This window comes from Onychostruthus taczanowskii, unplaced genomic scaffold, assembly GCF_017590055.1.
Source record: "Onychostruthus taczanowskii isolate IOZ18803 unplaced genomic scaffold, ASM1759005v1 scaffold5, whole genome shotgun sequence".
NCBI classification, from domain to species: domain Eukaryota; kingdom Metazoa; phylum Chordata; class Aves; order Passeriformes; family Passeridae; genus Onychostruthus; species Onychostruthus taczanowskii.
Genome location: NW_024502568.1, coordinates 2,157,820 through 2,175,440, shown reverse-complemented (window position 1 = coordinate 2,175,440; position 17,621 = coordinate 2,157,820). Strand labels below are relative to the sequence as shown.

The 17,621-nt window shown below is 45.0% G+C and overlaps 1 protein-coding gene across 1 annotated transcript; it reads left to right on the top strand.

The window, feature by feature from the left end:
- The first annotated feature begins 204 nt into the window (after positions 1-204).
- DRGX (dorsal root ganglia homeobox) lies at positions 205-16,617 on the top strand. Its single transcript, XM_041415882.1, has 6 exons — positions 205-238; positions 2,872-2,969; positions 3,235-3,336; positions 5,855-6,027; positions 6,337-6,449; positions 16,352-16,617. The coding sequence occupies exons 1-6, from the start codon at positions 205-207 to the stop codon at positions 16,615-16,617; spliced, it is 786 nt and encodes a 261-aa protein (XP_041271816.1).
- The last annotated feature ends 1,004 nt before the right edge of the window (positions 16,618-17,621 follow it).

Here is a 17,621-nt window from a genome sequence, read left to right as displayed (position 1 = left end):
TCACCTAATCTATTCTTTCCCTCAGTGCCTTCAGGTCTGCAGGAGGCAGCCGGGCGGTGCGTCGCGGTGCCCGACTCGGGAGCTGGTGCGGGTCCGTCGGAGCGGGGGGTGCGGGGGAGCCCCGCGCCCCGCGGGCTGGCCCCGGGGCCGGCCGCCGCAGGGCTCGCAGCTGCGAGCAGCGGGAGCCCACCCAGCCGTAGGGCCATGTTCTACTTCCACTGCCCCCCGCAGCTAGAAGGTGAGTGTTGTCGCACGGAGATGTGTAAGTACAAGAGCTGAACTCCGAGGTGTCTGTGGGCGGGGGGGGTGCGCTGGGGACGGAAGGAGAAACTGTGACCGAACTTGCGCCACGACTGTCGCGTACAAATGCGTGCTGGGATAAGATGCAAATTTATAGAAAGACAACTAAATAGCATCCTTTTCCTTAAGAAAATACAACCCTATCCCCCTCCCCCTCCTAGCTTTCCCCTCTTGTCACTGGAAGGAAAGAAGGATTGCATGATTTTTTTTTTTTTTTTTTAATTTGATTCCTGTTGGAAAGGGGTTGCTTTTACACCCCCACCCCCGTCATTTTGCCACCTGCCTCCCCTCTGTGGATAGCGATCCCGCAGTTGAGCCTCAGGCTAAGAGAGAGATGCTTTTCTCCCCTCCCAGCACAGATGTTGGTGTCATGGCTGTAATCGGGACACTTTCAGGACGTGGTCACGCCTCCTCCCTCCAGCCAAAGGGACCGCATAAATCTTTAATGCTATTTTGCAAACATTCTGGGAGGATGGGGAAAAATGAGGTACAACAGAAGAAAAAAAAAACGGGGAAAAATAAAGGTTTGGGAGGATGCTTTTCTTTGTGTTATTGGTTAGAGACTTTTTAATTTTTATTATTATTATGGTTGTTGTTGATTTCCTTTCTAAAAATTGACAGACTTTAAGATTTCCCCGTGTCACCCCCGCAGATGCCCAGGGCGCTCTGCCCCGCTCCCTCCTGCCGCTGCTCGTAGCGCGCGGAGCATCCCCGGGGCCGCGGCCGGGCCAGGGCTGTCCCGCCGTGCCGAGCACTGCCGGGCCCCGCGGCTGCACGGCGGGGAAAGCGACCCGGCCCCGTCAAATCCCCTGGCCCGGCCAGCCCGCTCCTTGCGCGGGCATCCCCGGCGGGAAGGGGCTTTCCCTGCGGCGGCGCTGGCAGGAAGAAGTGGTCCAGTGGTTTCATCCCACTTCGGGGAGGGTCAGCCCCTCTTTAAGCACGGCTTCCCAGGGGCAGCGGACCCAAGCCGGTCTGTGCATCCCGGCTGGAATATTCACTCCCCGAAGTTTTCTCCAGGCAGGACAGGAGAGGTGGATTGGGCAGAACAGTGCGGAGGTCCCTCCCGCCAGTGCCACCGGACTCTGAGGCGGCTTTGTTTGCTAGTTTTTGGCAGGCAGCTTTGGAAACGTGTTCTTGTTTTTGCTTGTTTGTTTGTTTGTTTGCTATATGTTTGTTTCTCCGGTAGCAGCGTGGGGCCGGTGCCTGTGTTTGGCGGCCCGAGACGGGAGCGGCCCCGCAGGCTGCAGCCTCTCCCGGCGCTGTCCGGGCCGGCCCCTCGCTCTCCCGGCTTGGGCAGCAGTGGGGCGGGGGGAAGGGGCGATCTGTCCTGCCAAAGGGTGAAAACAGCCTTGGGCATCACCAGTTTAAAAAAAAAAAAAAAAAAAAAAAAAAAAGTAACTCCGTCCAAACCCCCCCACCCACCATCACCAAACCAAAGAAGCGGAAACACAAAATCTCTGTCCGGCCAGCCTTGGGCAGCCGGGATGCCCGGTGCCACAGGGAGGAGACAACTTTCTGGGGGTCACCGGGACAGTATTTTGTTCTCTGATGAGCCTCTCGCAGGCCCACGCGGTGTGAGGTCTGTTCGAGGAGAGGGCTCGGGCCGTGTTTATCCTCCAAATGATGGTGCAAGATGGGCAGGGACCTCCAGCCCACGTACCCCAGAGCAGGTCTGCAAGTGGGGTCATGGGGACACTCAGCAACACTTCTGGGGATTCGGGTATTTTTGTGTTCTGTGAGGGTTTATTTTGGTTTGGTTTTGTTTGCTCATTTGTGGTTTTGGTTTGGGGCTCTTTTTGTTTTCTTTTTTTTGGTTTGGGGTTGGGGGTTTTTTTTGTTTGTTTTATTTTTTGCTTTCATTTAAGTTTTGAGTGTTTTTTTGGTCTGCTTTGTTTTGTTTGTGGTTTTTTTTAGTCTGTTTTTTCAGCGAACAGAAAGGGAGTGACACATTTCAACACGGGCTCGCAGTGATGATGTGTGACTGGGGGGAGCCACAAGGCCGGGGTCGCTCCATGGGAACGTGGTTCGCATCCCGGGGCCCATCTGCCCTCTCCCGAGCTCCGTCTGGGGACAAACCCCCGGTGCCCCAGTGGGGCCCTCGAACACCAATCGGGGAAAGGCAGGGTGGCCTCCCCCAGCCCCGCTACCGACTCCCGGTGGTTGAGCCGTGGCCGAGCAGCCGGTGCTGGGCTGCACCGAGCGCCGTGCCCACCTTCTCCTCCAGAAGCCAGGGCGAGCGGACGGGGCCGGTTCGGCTGCTCCCGCGGGGTGCCTGGAGAGGAACCTGCCAGCGGCCCCGCTGCCCCCTCGTCCGGGCAGGGGCTTCTGCGAGCTCCCTAGGGGGACGGGCAGGGCCTTTGCCAGCTCCGTCCACATGCCTGTGTCAAAGCTTAGTCTCCACGTCCTTTTAAAACATAAATGGCCCGAAAAATATTCTTTCCCGGGCCGGGATGGTCTCCGGGCGCAGAAGCCCCCGGTGCCCGCAGCATCCCCCGGCCCCGCGGAGCTGGGGCAGCGCTGCCCGCCCGAGCGGCTCCGTGCCCCGGCCCTAACGCGGCTCTCGGCCCGCAGGCGCTGCCCCCTTCGGAGGTCACTCCGCCGGCGACTTCGACGACGGGTTCCTGCGAAGGAAGCAGCGCCGCAACCGCACCACCTTCACCTTGCAGCAGGTAGGAGCCTGCTCCTCTCTGCCCCGGCCTCTGCACCCCCTGTGCCCTGCTTGCCTTCGCCACACTTGCTCCCTGCCTCCCCCATGCCTGCTCCCTGCCAGCTCCCAGCCTCCTTCCCCCACGCCCCGCGCCATGCCAGCCCATCCTGTCTGCCCCGCTGCCTCGGTGGCCCCGTTTTCCTCATCCATACCTGGCAGACACCCCGTGGGGTGGCCAGATCCTTCACGGATCTCTCACAGATCTCTGCTCTCCTTCCCTCCACCAGCTCGAGGCCCTGGAAGCCGTTTTTGCTCAAACCCACTACCCCGATGTGTTCACTCGGGAAGAGCTGGCTCTGAAAATCAACCTCACGGAGGCCAGGGTGCAGGTAAACATCCTGGAGAATTACTTAACTTGGATATTCAAACTGGCAAACTTTTTTAAAAATCTTTTTTTTATTTGACATCATGACTGCAGAGTGCACATTTGGCCAAAGAACGCAAATGAAGACGATCTGTCATTTTCATGATGCACTTTAATAACATCAACATAATGTGGAATATTAGATTAGGTTGATTAATCGGTCATTCATAATTAACTAGTGATAATGTTCTACACTAATTTGTCCGCGTCTCCAAGGTACTAAATTACATCAATGCACATCCATTTCCTTGCTTTTGGAGGGGGGGCGTGGTGCAGAGAAAAGAGCTGAGACGTGATTCTCCAAAGCAACTATGACCACTGTAGAGCAGTGGGGTTAGCCAACTGCAGGGAGCCCAGCTGCCAGGAAAAAAGCTTCTGCACCTCTTCAACTTTTCTCCCTTTTGCCTTCCTTCTAAACACTTAATTTAGGCAGATAAAGAGCCTGCAGAGCAATTCCCACACCTTTAATATGATCCAATAAATACCATTGGCCTTGATTACTCTTTCCACATCCACACATTTCCAGCCCTCCCTTTCTTCCTTCTCCTTACCTTTTTCCTTTTCTTTTTCTTTTTTTCTTTTCTTTTTCCATGTATTTGTTTTTCCATATCCAGTTCACATGTATGTGTACATGCTCTGCTAAGAGAAGCAGTCCTGCAGTCATCAGGGATGGATCCCTGTAACTGTTCAGGCATCCACAACAGAGTTGCAAACCATTATTTTTGAACACGATTATGCATTAATGTTTATTTATGGGGCTTTTCTGCACACTGTTCTTCTATTTTTTAAATTTTTTTTTTATTTAGGTGCTTGGGGTTAAGACTATGCAAAGATCTAATTGTAGGAAATATAATAGCTTGCCTTTTGTTCCCTAGGGTCATGTTAGTATCTCTTAAAACCCAATGGCTGAAGAGAGATAATGGAATTCACCACAGTAAATTGGGGATTGTAAACAAATTATTTCTCCTATAATCAGATTATGTGATTCTGATTATTAAATCTGAACATGAATCATTGGTCATATGCGGGCAAATTAAACTGATTATTATTTGGAAATGAAAATCTCCTTTTACCACTGCATTGTAGGTACTGGCTTAAAAAAATAATAAAAATGCCATTTTGGCTATTGGTGCCTAAAGACTGAACTGCAAATTGAGATAAATGGGACAATTATTGAGCATTCAGAAGTGGAAGATCATAACTTCTTCCTGAAAGGTGCAAGGGTGAGATAGGGGTGGTGACAATTAGATTGCTGAGGACTGGTGTTTAGCCTTGTTGTTGGCTATTATGCAAACAGACAATAGATGCAAGCATTTGTTTAGCCTGCTTTCATGCAGGGACATGGGGAAACACAGAGGATGGGAGATATGTTTACATTATACCCCTTGCTCATTCAAATATGATTAATGTGCTATAAAGCAGAGTCTTAATCGAAGATGATGTTGTCAAACAATAACTAAATAGGGAAATAAACGACTTCATCATGCTCTTTCCTCAGAAGCAGGCGAACTGTCAGTGCAAAGTCATTAAAATATGATAATGAAAAATAGCTCAATTAAATATTGTTATAGCTGTGACCTTCATTCAATTAAGACACAAGAAAGTGTCTGCATTTTGCTTTGCATTTAACTGCTCTAAATTTAGAATATAGATAAAATCATTATTCAGTGTTTGCTGATACATGCAATTAAAAGGCAGCTAACTAAAATGGAATTGGAGAAGGAGAAGAATAATAATAACAATAGTCTCGCCTATACTTGAATTCATGTATTAAAATGTGGATTTCCTGACCTCAAGAGAGGCTTGGCATTTGCCACCTCAAACATCGTACTTCCAGTATATCAGCTCCAAGGTCAATAGAAAAAAAAAGTTTTTAGACTAATAGTTAGCTAAAAAAATCAAGAATATGAATATTTTTTTGGTATATGGGGAAAAAAAAAGGTTTGGAAATTGGTGCTCTATTCTGAATTCATAGCATGGCCTGAGATGGGGGCAGTTGCACAACAACATTATTAAACTGCAGAATGATATTACAAAATTAGGGCCTATCTGCTTTTGAGTCCTCTGAAAGCAGAGTGGCCATGAGAGGAAGAACAGCCAGTATCAGCCCTCTCCAGAAAATGGGCTGGATAAGATGGCTGGATCCACAACTTCTTCTGACCTCTCTGATTCTAGCAGCAGCTGATTTAAACACTTATATATGTTTTCATCAGAGTGCTTAGATATGTATTTAACCCTAAATTTTTGTTGTGACATGCCTTTTGAATGTCTTTATACATTTCTGGCTTGTTTTCCAGATGCAGAAATATTACAGATACAAATGTCATCCTAAGACTCAACTAGAATAGCAATGGGGATACAAAATGAGAGGAAGATTTAGCCAAGCTAGTAAATGACAGATTTTATTAGAGTAAAAATTTACAATCTCCTTGCTTCACATTTGGCTAAACATGGTTTCACCTAGGACTGCTCTCCTTCTCCAGGTGTGGTTCCAAAATCGAAGGGCCAAATGGAGAAAAACAGAGAGGGGTGCTTCCGACCAAGAGGGCTCTAAGGAAACCATGGCTGAGGTGGCACCTCCTGCAAGGAATATAAATTCCCCTTCTCCAACAGACCAAACCAGGAATAAAAAAGAGGGTCTGGAGATCCAGCAGAGGTAAGAGTAATACACGATATCAGCTGCCTACCTGTCTGTGGGCAAGAATGCCTCTTATGTGTGTATGTGCATACAGATTTGCTGTTATGCCTTGACCTACAGGTATAATCTTAAGAAAATAAGGTGTTTCTTGTGCAATCCACTGTTCCCTGTGGAGATGCTGAGGAGGTGGTGGCTGCGGGAGACTGATGTTGTCCAGCCTGGGTCACATTTAGTTGTGTGCTGAGACACCAATGTGTTTGAGTGCATGCACAAATGGAATCAGCTGGTTCTGGTTTTGTAAGGAATTTGTCTTCTTTTCTCCACCAGCCTGAGCCGAGCAGTGGGTCCTACAGGACCTTTCTTCCCTTCCTGCCTGCCAGGGACTCTTCTCAACACAGCCACCTATGCACAAGCTTTATCCCATGTCGCCTCTCTAAAAGGTAAATTACTTTACTTGGGAGTCAGCTCAAAGAGAACCCCTTTCAAGCTAAGTGACATGGTTCCACTGCCCTCTGTGAGGAAACCTTTGGGAAATGGCAGACCCCTCTTTCTCTTTAGATGGGCAGTATTTGCACTGATCGATGATGCACATACCGAAGTGAGTCTCCTGTTGTATCTTGTAGCATGATTTGTGGCAAAACTCCTTCATTTTACTCTGACAGCTACTTTTTGTGAGGTCAGGTTTTCTCTGAAGGAGTAAGACAGGTAGGGCTTGCTCCTTTAGAGTTTTTGTTGCATATGCTTTTTTTTTTTAAGAGTTAAATTTATTCTAATAAATTAGTTATATACATCCTTTTGCATTATGTAGTACCTGGCACCATTACTGATGCCTCATCCGCTCTTTGCATGTGGTTTTCCTTGCAGTGCATCTCTGCACAATCCAGACCTTTCTCTTCTTGGGTAGTTGGTCCCCTTTGAGAACTTGAATAAAGCATGTTCCTGGGGACAGGGGAGGGTACAAAGTAATTCCTCTTTACCTGGGACCCCGGCTTCAGGAAGGGTACATCCCGTGTCTATATACTTTCGGTTTCCAGCAGCAGTATGCAACTTTTAAAAATAAATCACCTACTCATCCATTAGCTGTTCTTAGTCTAACAATTTATAAGACTGAGAGTGTAAGCAGGATGAATTCAATTTATAGATTTATAGGATGCAAAGCCTCATAGCAGTGCCAAGCACAAAGAGGCACACGCATTTACTCTGTGTCCCAATGTGCTGCAAGAACTTGTGAGGAAAGTTTCTCAGTTAAAGACACCCCCACTATAAAGAAAAATGGCCTCTAATACATCTCACTGTATTCTCTGGCATACCTCATGCTCCTTGTATTTCCAGTTAAATCAGCACTGCCACGGTATATTCCTGGGGCAAATGTTTGGAACTCCTGAGTTGTGTGTTAAGTCCAGTGTCCTGCTCCCTGCACCCCCTTCCCTCCTGTCCTTCAAAAAAAGCTGAAGCCAGACACACCACACAGTTACTGCTCTTTTGGTAGGTGTAAGACCTGGAATTTTAAATCAAGAAATCATGGGTGTGACCTGAACCCTAAAACTTAAAAGTTTATTGTAATCTGTAGGTGTGCAGCTGTTTAGAGTGTCTGAGTCCTCTTGATCTCTGCCCTGTGAAGTCTTGGGGTTGTGAATTTTGACTTTTTCCACTGGGCAGGAACAGCCTCTCTAGAGTAGTTAAGCTGAAATTTTTCAGGTAAAAATAGTTGTTCATTGATAACTGCAGTCCCAGACAGGTTAAAAAGTGTGGAAATAGGGCTATGTTCAGTGAATAATTTATATGAAAGTAAAGGAGGCTTTTTCCTTAAAGTTTATGATCAAACACTTAAAATTAAATGCATCAATATGTGTTCTCACTTGTTTAATGAATAAATGTAGTTAAATTTTAAGAAAAAAATACCCAAATAAAAGCTAAGCAAAATGAAATTAAAAAGATTAAAAAATTTGGTATGAGGGGTTGGAATTTTTAGCTGGTTGTTTTTTTTTGTTTGGTGTTGGATTTTTTTGTTGTTGTTGCTTTTGTTTGTTTATTTTTAGTTTTATTTATTTGGAAGACTTCCTGATACTTTTTTCTTTGATTTTATAGCTTAGGCAATACATTGAGAAACTAATAATTTGCTCTTTTTTGCTTGATTGAAGTTTTACAACCTAGGGGCAGAAAAAGTTACATTCCTGAATCTTGTTAAATATTAAATAGTCGATTGCCCAGACTAGGAGACAGTGTCCCTGAAAAAACTGGCCCAAATGTAAATAGAGATTTTTTTATTGATACAATTTGTGTAGGAATGGTCAGTTACCAGATGCCTGCATATTGTCCTGATGAATGTTGTCAGTTATACATGCAGTTCATTCCTGAAATGTCTGCTTTATATTTCTTGCCAGGCACTAGAAATCTCCAGGTACGTGCAAGGGAACTGGAATAAAGTAGCATGTTTGATTTTATGTAATGCAGTTGCAGATTTGTGCATCTGTGTATCCACCTACCAGGAGCTGTGTGTGCCTGTCAGGGGATTGTTATCCTGCCAAGGGGCTGATAGTCTGAGCTGCTGCTTTGAGGGGAGCTCTTTTCCTTCTGCTGCCAGCTCTGCTGCTAGGTCTTAGCAATGTCAAATTCTGCCTTTGGGGTTAAGGGGGAAGAACTTATCATGATATGAGGGACCAAACCTGATATATACAAGCAGAGAATAATTGTAACATCTTTCTTATGGCATTGATTGTGGAGTATTGTGTCCTCCTTCCTTGGCTCATCTCCACGAGTTCCTCTTTCCCCATTTCTTCAAGAGTAATTCACTTGGGCTGGGGTAGGGCTGTGCACAGCAGTCCCTGAGTTTTGGTCCTGTTAACTGGTGACCAGGGCAATCTCTAAATCTTCTGAGTGGACCAAAGGTATCACAAGCCTAATGCACAGTTTGCTTTTCTTTGGAATGGAAACTCCAGGTAAATGAAATTATTTTCATCCAAACCAGTGCATTTGAGAGCACAACCAAACTCTTGTGTCAGTCTGGAGGAAAAGATAATGGTTGTGACAAGGAAGGAAAGGACAGGGAGAGACACAGTGTTCACAAAACCTTAATGTGACTGTCTTTGTCATATGCTCGTTCAGTTTGTTTGACTTTCCCTTTTCATTTCTATTTGAGACAGGAGCTGTGTGCATGTGGGCAATTGTAGATGTCCTTATACATCTGAATTAAGGGACCTAAGCCTCTCACTTGAAAATCTAGTTGCATTTTGCTGCAGAAATGATGCCAGAACCCTGCCACAGTCAGTCTGGAGGCACAGAACTTTATGTCACACAAATCCAAAAAACTCAGGACAGGGAATAAAATTATGAGCTGCTTGTTTTTTGGATTGTTTGGATAAGGGAAAATTCAGCAAGTAGAAAGTTTTTCCAAAATTTTGCAAGTTTTATTGAAGAGTGAAATGATTGAGAGTTTTTCCCAGTATTTGTCTTGTGCCAGCTATGCTTTGAAACTACCAGGAATTCTCTGTGCTTTTGAAAGCAAAATAGTTGTTCCGGAATCAAAGCATTATTTCACTATGGAAGGATGCATGACCCTGCTTTCTTCTATGCAAGTGTCAAACCAAATGCAGCTCCTCTATGTGGATCTTGTAAACAGATATATATTCCCACCAGTGGGAGAACAATCCTGGCCAGTAAAGGGAATCACATTCTTCAGTACAGCCATAAGAGCTGCCTGCAAAAAAATGAGCACTCTCAGCACATCAGGTTCTACTAGGAAGTGTAGGTTGTTTTCTTATTCTTTTGGGGAGACAAGATGTGTTTTGTTGGACTTGAGAGCCAACATTTTGCTGGTGTCAGTGAATAATATTTGACTGATGCTTTAGAAGGAGACAAAATCAATGCAGTGAATAACAAGTGATGATGGTGGTGTAAGTAATTAATAATTATTTTATGCTCTCAGGGACCATTTTCATTCTGTCATCTGAGAGTTCTTCATCTTCAGTAAAAAACCCAATACTTTCTCTGACTTTGCTTGGCTCTAGACCCAGGTTTCCAAAGCACATAAAGTGCTTAGGCCACAAGGTTCTGGGATCTAATTTCTAGTATAAGGATGTAATAGCTAAGGGTGAAGTTGGTCTACAAGAGATAGTAAATCTTAAGACAGCCTAGTCTGGGGCAGGGACTAAGACTGCAACTTTGCTTTTGGACGGACTGTGAAGTGCTTGTTAGGCTTGCCTCATGTGGCTCTGGACTCCCCATGTGCTTTTTCTAGGATATGGGGATATTGTTGGAGCATGAGACCAGGTCTGCTCTGGTGAATGAGAAGAAAGCTATGGCCCATGAACTCTGCTGTCTCTGAAACTGAGATTTTTTTTTCCATCAAAGTGAGGACACTGGCACCACAGGATGTTCTGTTAATAAAATGGGCTGGTTATACTATGCAAAGAAAACTGTTATTCAGAATATAGGCTTTTCCAGAGAAGAGTATATTATCACTGGAAAGTTTTTCTCTGTTTCTATCAAATATTCTCTGTTCAATAATACAACAGACCTTTTTCTGTCTCCTGTCTCTCTGAAGTTTAGCACATTGGAGGCTGTACTCAATAGCAAACATCTGTTAACTACTGTATCATCTCCCTATGTACTATGCTGTCAGGAAACACAATTCCTAATTTGAAAAATTAGCACAACATCATAATTTCTGGGGTATACAGTGTTTCCTGCCTCGGGGGTTTAGTACTTCACCACTGGCCATAATGAGGAAAAAGGTTGACTCACAGAGATGAAATTTGTGATGTTCATTACCCTCTGAAATTGCCCTGATTTGACAACTGTGCTACTTCATTGTGGTGACTTCGACAGTTCCATGATCTTCTAAGATGAAACACTTACTGTAAGCCAGGCATCTGCAGTCCATTTAGTAGATTTAATTGCAGACCTCAAAGATGAAGGGAAAATACTTGTTTTATTTATGGGCTGTATAACTATAGAGTCATCTGGAGAAGCTAGCGTTCTGTGCAGAGAGAGACCTCAAAGTACCTTCTTAATGGATGACAGCATGAATGCAATTCATTAATGCAGAAGATGTTATTAATGGGTGTAAACAAGAATCTCCGTTTTTCAGCGGATATGTTCCACCATTCTGGTGGCTGAGGCCAAGAGTGTGTCTGTTACGTTCCGCTGAAATTTCCCCAGACCCATGATGAGTGAAGTGCATGAGGAGAGAAATAATTACACCAGCCAGGGAATTACTTTCATAATTCACCCACAGCTCTTCTCTGTGCAAGTTAGAGCTGGGTTGGTTTTCAGGGCACCCCCACACCACTGATAGAGAAGCACGATTGTATTACGCACATCCAAATGGGTATTGCAGGCCACTGTTGATTAGGCTCTTTTATGGTTTGCTGCTGCTGTGCTTGCTGTTCGTATTAGGGAGGCTTAATTGCAGTATCCAGGAAAAAAACCCTAAAACATAACTAGAACTGCCCGTCCATTACATTTCAATTTCTATTATGGAAAGATGGAGGGAATTTGCTCAGTTCCGTTGGGCAATTCCCATTGCCAATGCTATGAAGGAAGTGTTCAAGGACCTAACTCACCCTTGAACTGGTGTTGACTGAACTGAAGCTCCACTGTTTACTGTAAGACTGGGGAATGGGAATAAAATACTTGGGGTCTTTTATTTTCAGTGTCATTCTTGATTATGGGTTTATTGACTTTTCTGATGTAACACAGACAATATATTAAGTGGGTTTGTTTGGCATTTTTCTTAGTTTATCTGCCACTCTGACTTCAGAGAATCTAATACATTTCTTTAGTTTGCTGCAGATGCACATACATTGAGAAAATGATTTTGATTCCCATACTACAGTTCCCCAGCTCTAGCGCTGCCCTACCTCACAGGCAGAGATTTTTGGTCTTTTTTGCAAATACTAGGAAACACCCTTGGAGCCCTAAGAGCATAGGTAGCAAATAGGTGCTGTCTCCTTCCTCCAGGACAAATCTTGATAAGGTTAGTGGACCTCAGCTGAGCAGGGGTTCCTGTTGGTGATGCCAAGCTGACAGCGTGCAAAGGACAGGTTCTGTTCTCCTAGCTTTTTTGTGGGTTTTGCTTCCAGCCTTCCTGGCCTAACAGGCAAATCCTGGCTTCAGATTTTTTTTTTTTTTTTTTTTTTTTTTTTTTTTTTTTTTTTTTTTTGAGAGTACTGTTGGCACAAATAAAGGAGGATGAAATCCTCCAGTTCCAGTGTTGAGTTATTTCAGCAGAAAGGCTCCTGGTGGTAGAACATCTGAGCCAGATCATCAACTCTTTTTTGTTTCCACTGAGCATAGAGGAGTCACAGCCAAGGAGATGTGAAATTATAATATTTGGATTCTGCTGTCACCTCTGAAGTGCTCTTCCAGCCTCTAGGCAGCACAGGTACCTTCCACATTTAACCAGCTTCTCAGTAGAAGGAGAAACCATCCAGTATAATTCCAGCAGCCTTGAGGCTACCCCAGATTAAACCGAGAATATCTGATGTTTCTCCATTTCAGGATTGAGTTCATGCCTTTCTTGTTCTGAACTTCCTGATTCAGAGCTCAAGAAGATTTGGATAAAGCCACTTTTATGTTTCCTACTTTTGACTTTTAGGCTTTAATTGACAGAATGTTGGTGTCGTCTGTGAAGTGCAAGAGGGAGCTCCCATTGAATCAGCTCCCACTGGTAATTAACACTATGAACTTGAGATTGTTGTTGACCTTCTAATCCTTATGAAAGGGATTAGAGCTGAAGAAAACCAATGTGACTGTTATGAGAAGATAACAATAATTAAATCAAACGTAATCTTTCATCTGAAAACTAAACATCATGCATTGATATGAGGGTTTTAAATGGGATTTTTTCTCTCCTTCCCTCCATGTCAGGTTGTAATTCAGCTGTCCATATCAAATGCTGATGTGCACAAATAATGAAAGAGGAAAAGAATGTGGAGTTTGCCTTTTGGAAAGACTACCTATTAAATTCTTTAAGCCCTTGACTTGAAACACAAAAAGCATATTTAAAAATTTTTATTGATGTTTATGTATCAGCATGTGCCCCACTCCTATCCCTCTCTTCCCACCTTAAACTGAACCATGGAATTACACAAAACAGTCTGCAACGAAAAGTGTAGATCAAATATTGTTACAATTTAAATGTGATGTTGGCAGAGACAAGACAAAACTAATTTAATTTTTTCTGTCAGTCTCTGTAGTAGATCAATTAAACTGCCAAGTGGATCAAATATTTCAGACTGTATTTATTACATTAAGTATTTATGTTCAGGCTGCGCATTTAAAGTATGATCTCATATAGGAATAGAAGGAGGTTCAGATCAATCCAGCAGAATTTGCTGTAAGTTAATGGAAATCTAATTGTGTATTTTAATTTTGTGTACAGAAGGCAGTAAGTTCCTGAAAGAAAGCAAACAGTACCGTGTCCATATTGCAGCAGCTTGATATAAATCCTGTTAAACTTATCTCAGATTGTCATAGATGTTGGTGGGGGCTGCATCAAGATCTAGGGCTGATGGCTGAACCCTCACTGATTTTGATGGGAGCTGGACATCTGAAGTCCTCTGAAGATTTGAAATAAGTAGGAACAATTCCTTACTTTCCCACTGTGGGCTCAAGGCCACTGCAATAAGATATTAAAAACTACTGCTGCTCTTTCTTGGCCATTGTCACTTTCCTGGAGATTGTGAGCTGACTGATGGGAAGGTCACAAGGTCCAAGGAGACCTTGGACTCCTGAGTGTCCCATTGTTGGCCTTGGTTTTGTGCTGGCAAAGTCCAGTGCATTTTGCTGGACTTATTATCTGCTGATTCAGATGATTGTAAGGTAGAGTCAACCTTCTTTACAACATACATTAAAAAGGAACAGGGCTAAATCCTTTTCTCCCCAATTCTAGCTGGACCCTGGAGCAAATGATGCTTTTTACTTTACATTTTTTCATGTGTGAGCTGTTTGCAAGTATTTTAGCCTCAGTGGAAATGAAAGGAATGGTTTATGGGTGAATTATTGCCAGAGATAGCTTTGTTTCCACCACAGGTAACTGCACCCTCAGGTTGCAGAGCCACTAGGTAATATCAGGGCAAATTATTTAGCAAAGATCTTAGGCTGGTGCTGAATACTGATAAATATTTTATTCCTCTAACAATGGAATTAAAATTATTCTTAGGGGATGGAGCTGATTCCTGCTTTTTTGAACAGGGGAAGACTGCTTTCCACTTCTCCCCACCTCTCACTAAACAATGTCTGCATTAGGCCAGCCCTCCCCTCAGCCTGGGAGCTGAACTGCTGTGTTTGAAAGCCTCATTCAGTTTGTGTTAGAAAGCAGCAGCGCAAAAGCAGTTGATGCTCCTGCAGGCCTCCCAGCTCCCCCATCTCTGAGCAGAACCTGAATATAGTGGGACTTGGTGCAAAAAACCTGCTGCAAACTGCAGGGACTCTGAAAGGCCTCTCCTCCCTCTTGTTAAAACAGTGGCTGTCATTCAACAGGGCAAAAAATTACTTTATGAGCATGGCTGGTGGTGGCAAAAACTGTAAGTTGCGTTACTGAGTAGATTTATTACAAACCCTCTTTCTGACCTGCTCAAAACAACCACAGAATTCAAGACTGAGCTTCCTAGAGCTAACAGCAAAAGAAGCAGAGGATTTTAGTGAAGTGCTGAAACTTGTTTGTGCTTAAATGCCTGGACCTATGGAAAAGTTGGTCTGCTGATCAATATGCTTTATCAGAGAAGTATTACAAGAGAAAAGGGTTCTTTCCATTTATACTAATAAGCTGTCCTTTGTAGATGCTGTTTTTTTGAAATGCAAGGAATACTTTTTCCTGAATGTTGCTGGCAACCACAAATCTCTGACAATTGCTGTGGAGAAGTCTTGCCAACATCTTAAAAACAAACAACTGTCTGCCTTCATTCCTAGCAGACGGGTCCTGACCCGTTGCTACCAAGAACAGAAGTGTAAAACTCTGTAGAGTATTAGTTCCATCACTTAGTCATGAGCCATTTAACTCAAATATTAACTGCAGAAATTAAAGCAAGTCCTTGGCTTGGAAAGATCAGGGGAAGATACTGCATCGTGTCAGGATGTGTGTGACTGGGCTGTTTCTTGTGGAAAGATAGCATGTAAGCAAAAGACAGGATTTTGCCAGGGGTGTACATGAGGATGTGGAGTAGATGTGGCCCCTAAGACCCCTGAAACATGGTGACTAACAGTGTCTGGTTTTTTAACCAGAGAGGAAACTCAAGAAGTAGCTCAGCCATCCCACCCTGCCTCCCCATCCTACTCCTCTGTCACATTCTTTGTCATTCAATAGATGCCTCTAAGCTGGGTGCCAGCTTGGCTTTTTGGATGGACTGCATGTCCTGCCCAGTGATCAACCTACACTTCCAGGTGTGTTCGTTTGGGAACTGGCCCAAGCTCAAGCATTATCCAGGAGAAACCAGAGGAAGAGCCTCAGGAAGGCAGCTGGGGGAGTGAGGACTGCCTCTGTCAGTGGGTTGCAGGGAAGATTTTGGCTTCAAGAGAGATTAATTACTTCATCCATGCTGCAGTGTTTTCTTGCCTGCTTGGAACAGCCTGTCTCAAATGACAGGATAGAGATGCTGTGGCCCATCTCTCCTGATGGGACTCTAAAGCTGTATCACAGCAGCAATTTTAGGTAGCTTTAGCTCACTTCTGAGGCTGCTCTCTTTGAGGTGTCACCCTGACGCAGCACAGACACTGAATGGGTGAAGGTAGAACAGACTCTTGCATGTAGACATGGTGCCAGTAGTAGGCAGGGGCCTGGCAAAAGGGAAAGTATCTCATTTTACAGTGAGATAGGAGAAGGTCACCGTAATAAGTGGAATATTTTCACCTTTCTCTCTGCTGCATCTTCCAGGCAAAGATAAGTGACAGAAACCCTACACTCCCTCACCAAATGCTGCTGCCTACATTGATCAGGCTCAGTGTGCAGGTGGAGAGCAGGGTACATCTCCAGCATGGGGCTGATGGCAGCCACAGAGCAGCAGCTTGATATGAGAGGAGGGAATGAGCTGAGCCTTGCTTACGAGGAAATCTCATGTGATCTGAACTTCACTGCTCACTTCTGCCTCTACTTCCCTCTTGCACTCTGTTTGTCACCCTGGATGACTCACAGTGCAGATCCTTCTCACAGAAGGATCAGTGGAACAGGATATGGGTTTTCTAGCCCTAGTGATCCAGAGGACACCTGTGTACTCACTAAAGGCCAACATACCCACTAAAGGTCCACCCCATCTCTGTCCTCTTCAGACTGACCATGGAGGGAACAGACATTTTCCATGACCTCCCCAGCAAAGTGACGGTGCCTTGTCTCCTTCCTCCCCAGGGAGCCCGCTGTGCTCGTGTTGCGTTCCGGACCCCATGGGCCTCTCCTTCCTGCCCACCTACGGCTGCCAAAGCAACCGCACGGCCAGCGTGGCCGCGCTGCGCATGAAGGCGCGCGAGCACTCGGAGGCTGTGCTGCAGTCTGCCAACCTCCTGCCCGCCGCCAGCAGCAGCCCCACGCCTCCTGCCAAACCCGGCCCTGAGGGCAGCCAGGACAAGCAGCCCTCTGCAGCCAAGGAGCACATGGAAGGCGAGAAGAGCGTATGAGACCGGAGTGGTGCTGGCCCCTGGGCTCGGGGCGGTGACCTGCCGCCGGCGCCCTGCCATGGGGTGAACTGCAGTGTGGCTGTGCCCAGTGGGACATCATGGAGCCACCAGGGACCTGCACAGCTGAGGGGCCTCTTTGGCTGCCTTTCGTGCACCCTTGCTTTTCTTGTGTCGCTGTAGGTTCATTTCCCTGATTTATCAGCACTATCTGTGTTTGGAAACGTTGGTGAAACTGTTTTTATTCCCTCCTTGCCCCATACATCCCAGGGACACTGAAAGGCCCAGGATCCTGGCTTACTCCTGCACATCTCGACTTCCTATCCTGTGTGAAATGGATGGTTAGAAGCAGCGCATAACTTCCAGATGTGAGTTCTGGGGCAAGAGATGGACTCAGGCACCAGTTACTCCACTGCTCACAGCAGAGGGGAAGGAATATCCAGGTATATCCCAACTTGGCCTGCTGATTTCTGAAGGCACTTGACTTCAACCAAACCTATTCCAGGCAATCCAGGTGTAAGAGAGGCAGAAAATAGAACAAAAATATTAATAATTTTTTTCTTCTTTTTTCTTTTCTCTGAAAGTGAAACTTCTCATGCAGTAGACTACTGGAAAATTGCTGAGATGAGTTTACTTGTGACTAAAATCCTTGCACTAGCCTCTGTGTGAACATTAGTGTATTACTCTTGGCAGTCCCTGCATTAGACATGAAAGACCCATGACTTCAGAGTGGCATTCACGGCTTCAAACAGTAATGCTGGTATTTAATGGAGAGTGAATTGTCTCTAGAGCTGAACAAAGCTGGGGGTATTTTTACATCACTGTCTTGGAAAAAGAGACTGGAAGACAAAAATAATCCTTAATTTCAAGACTGCAAATATGTTTTTCCATGTTTTATGTTTAATAAGGAGGAAATAAAGCTTATAAGGATATTCCTTTATGGTATCCAAATTTACACTATTCCATTTACTGAGAGCTTGTTGTAATGAATCTAGATATGAAAAGAT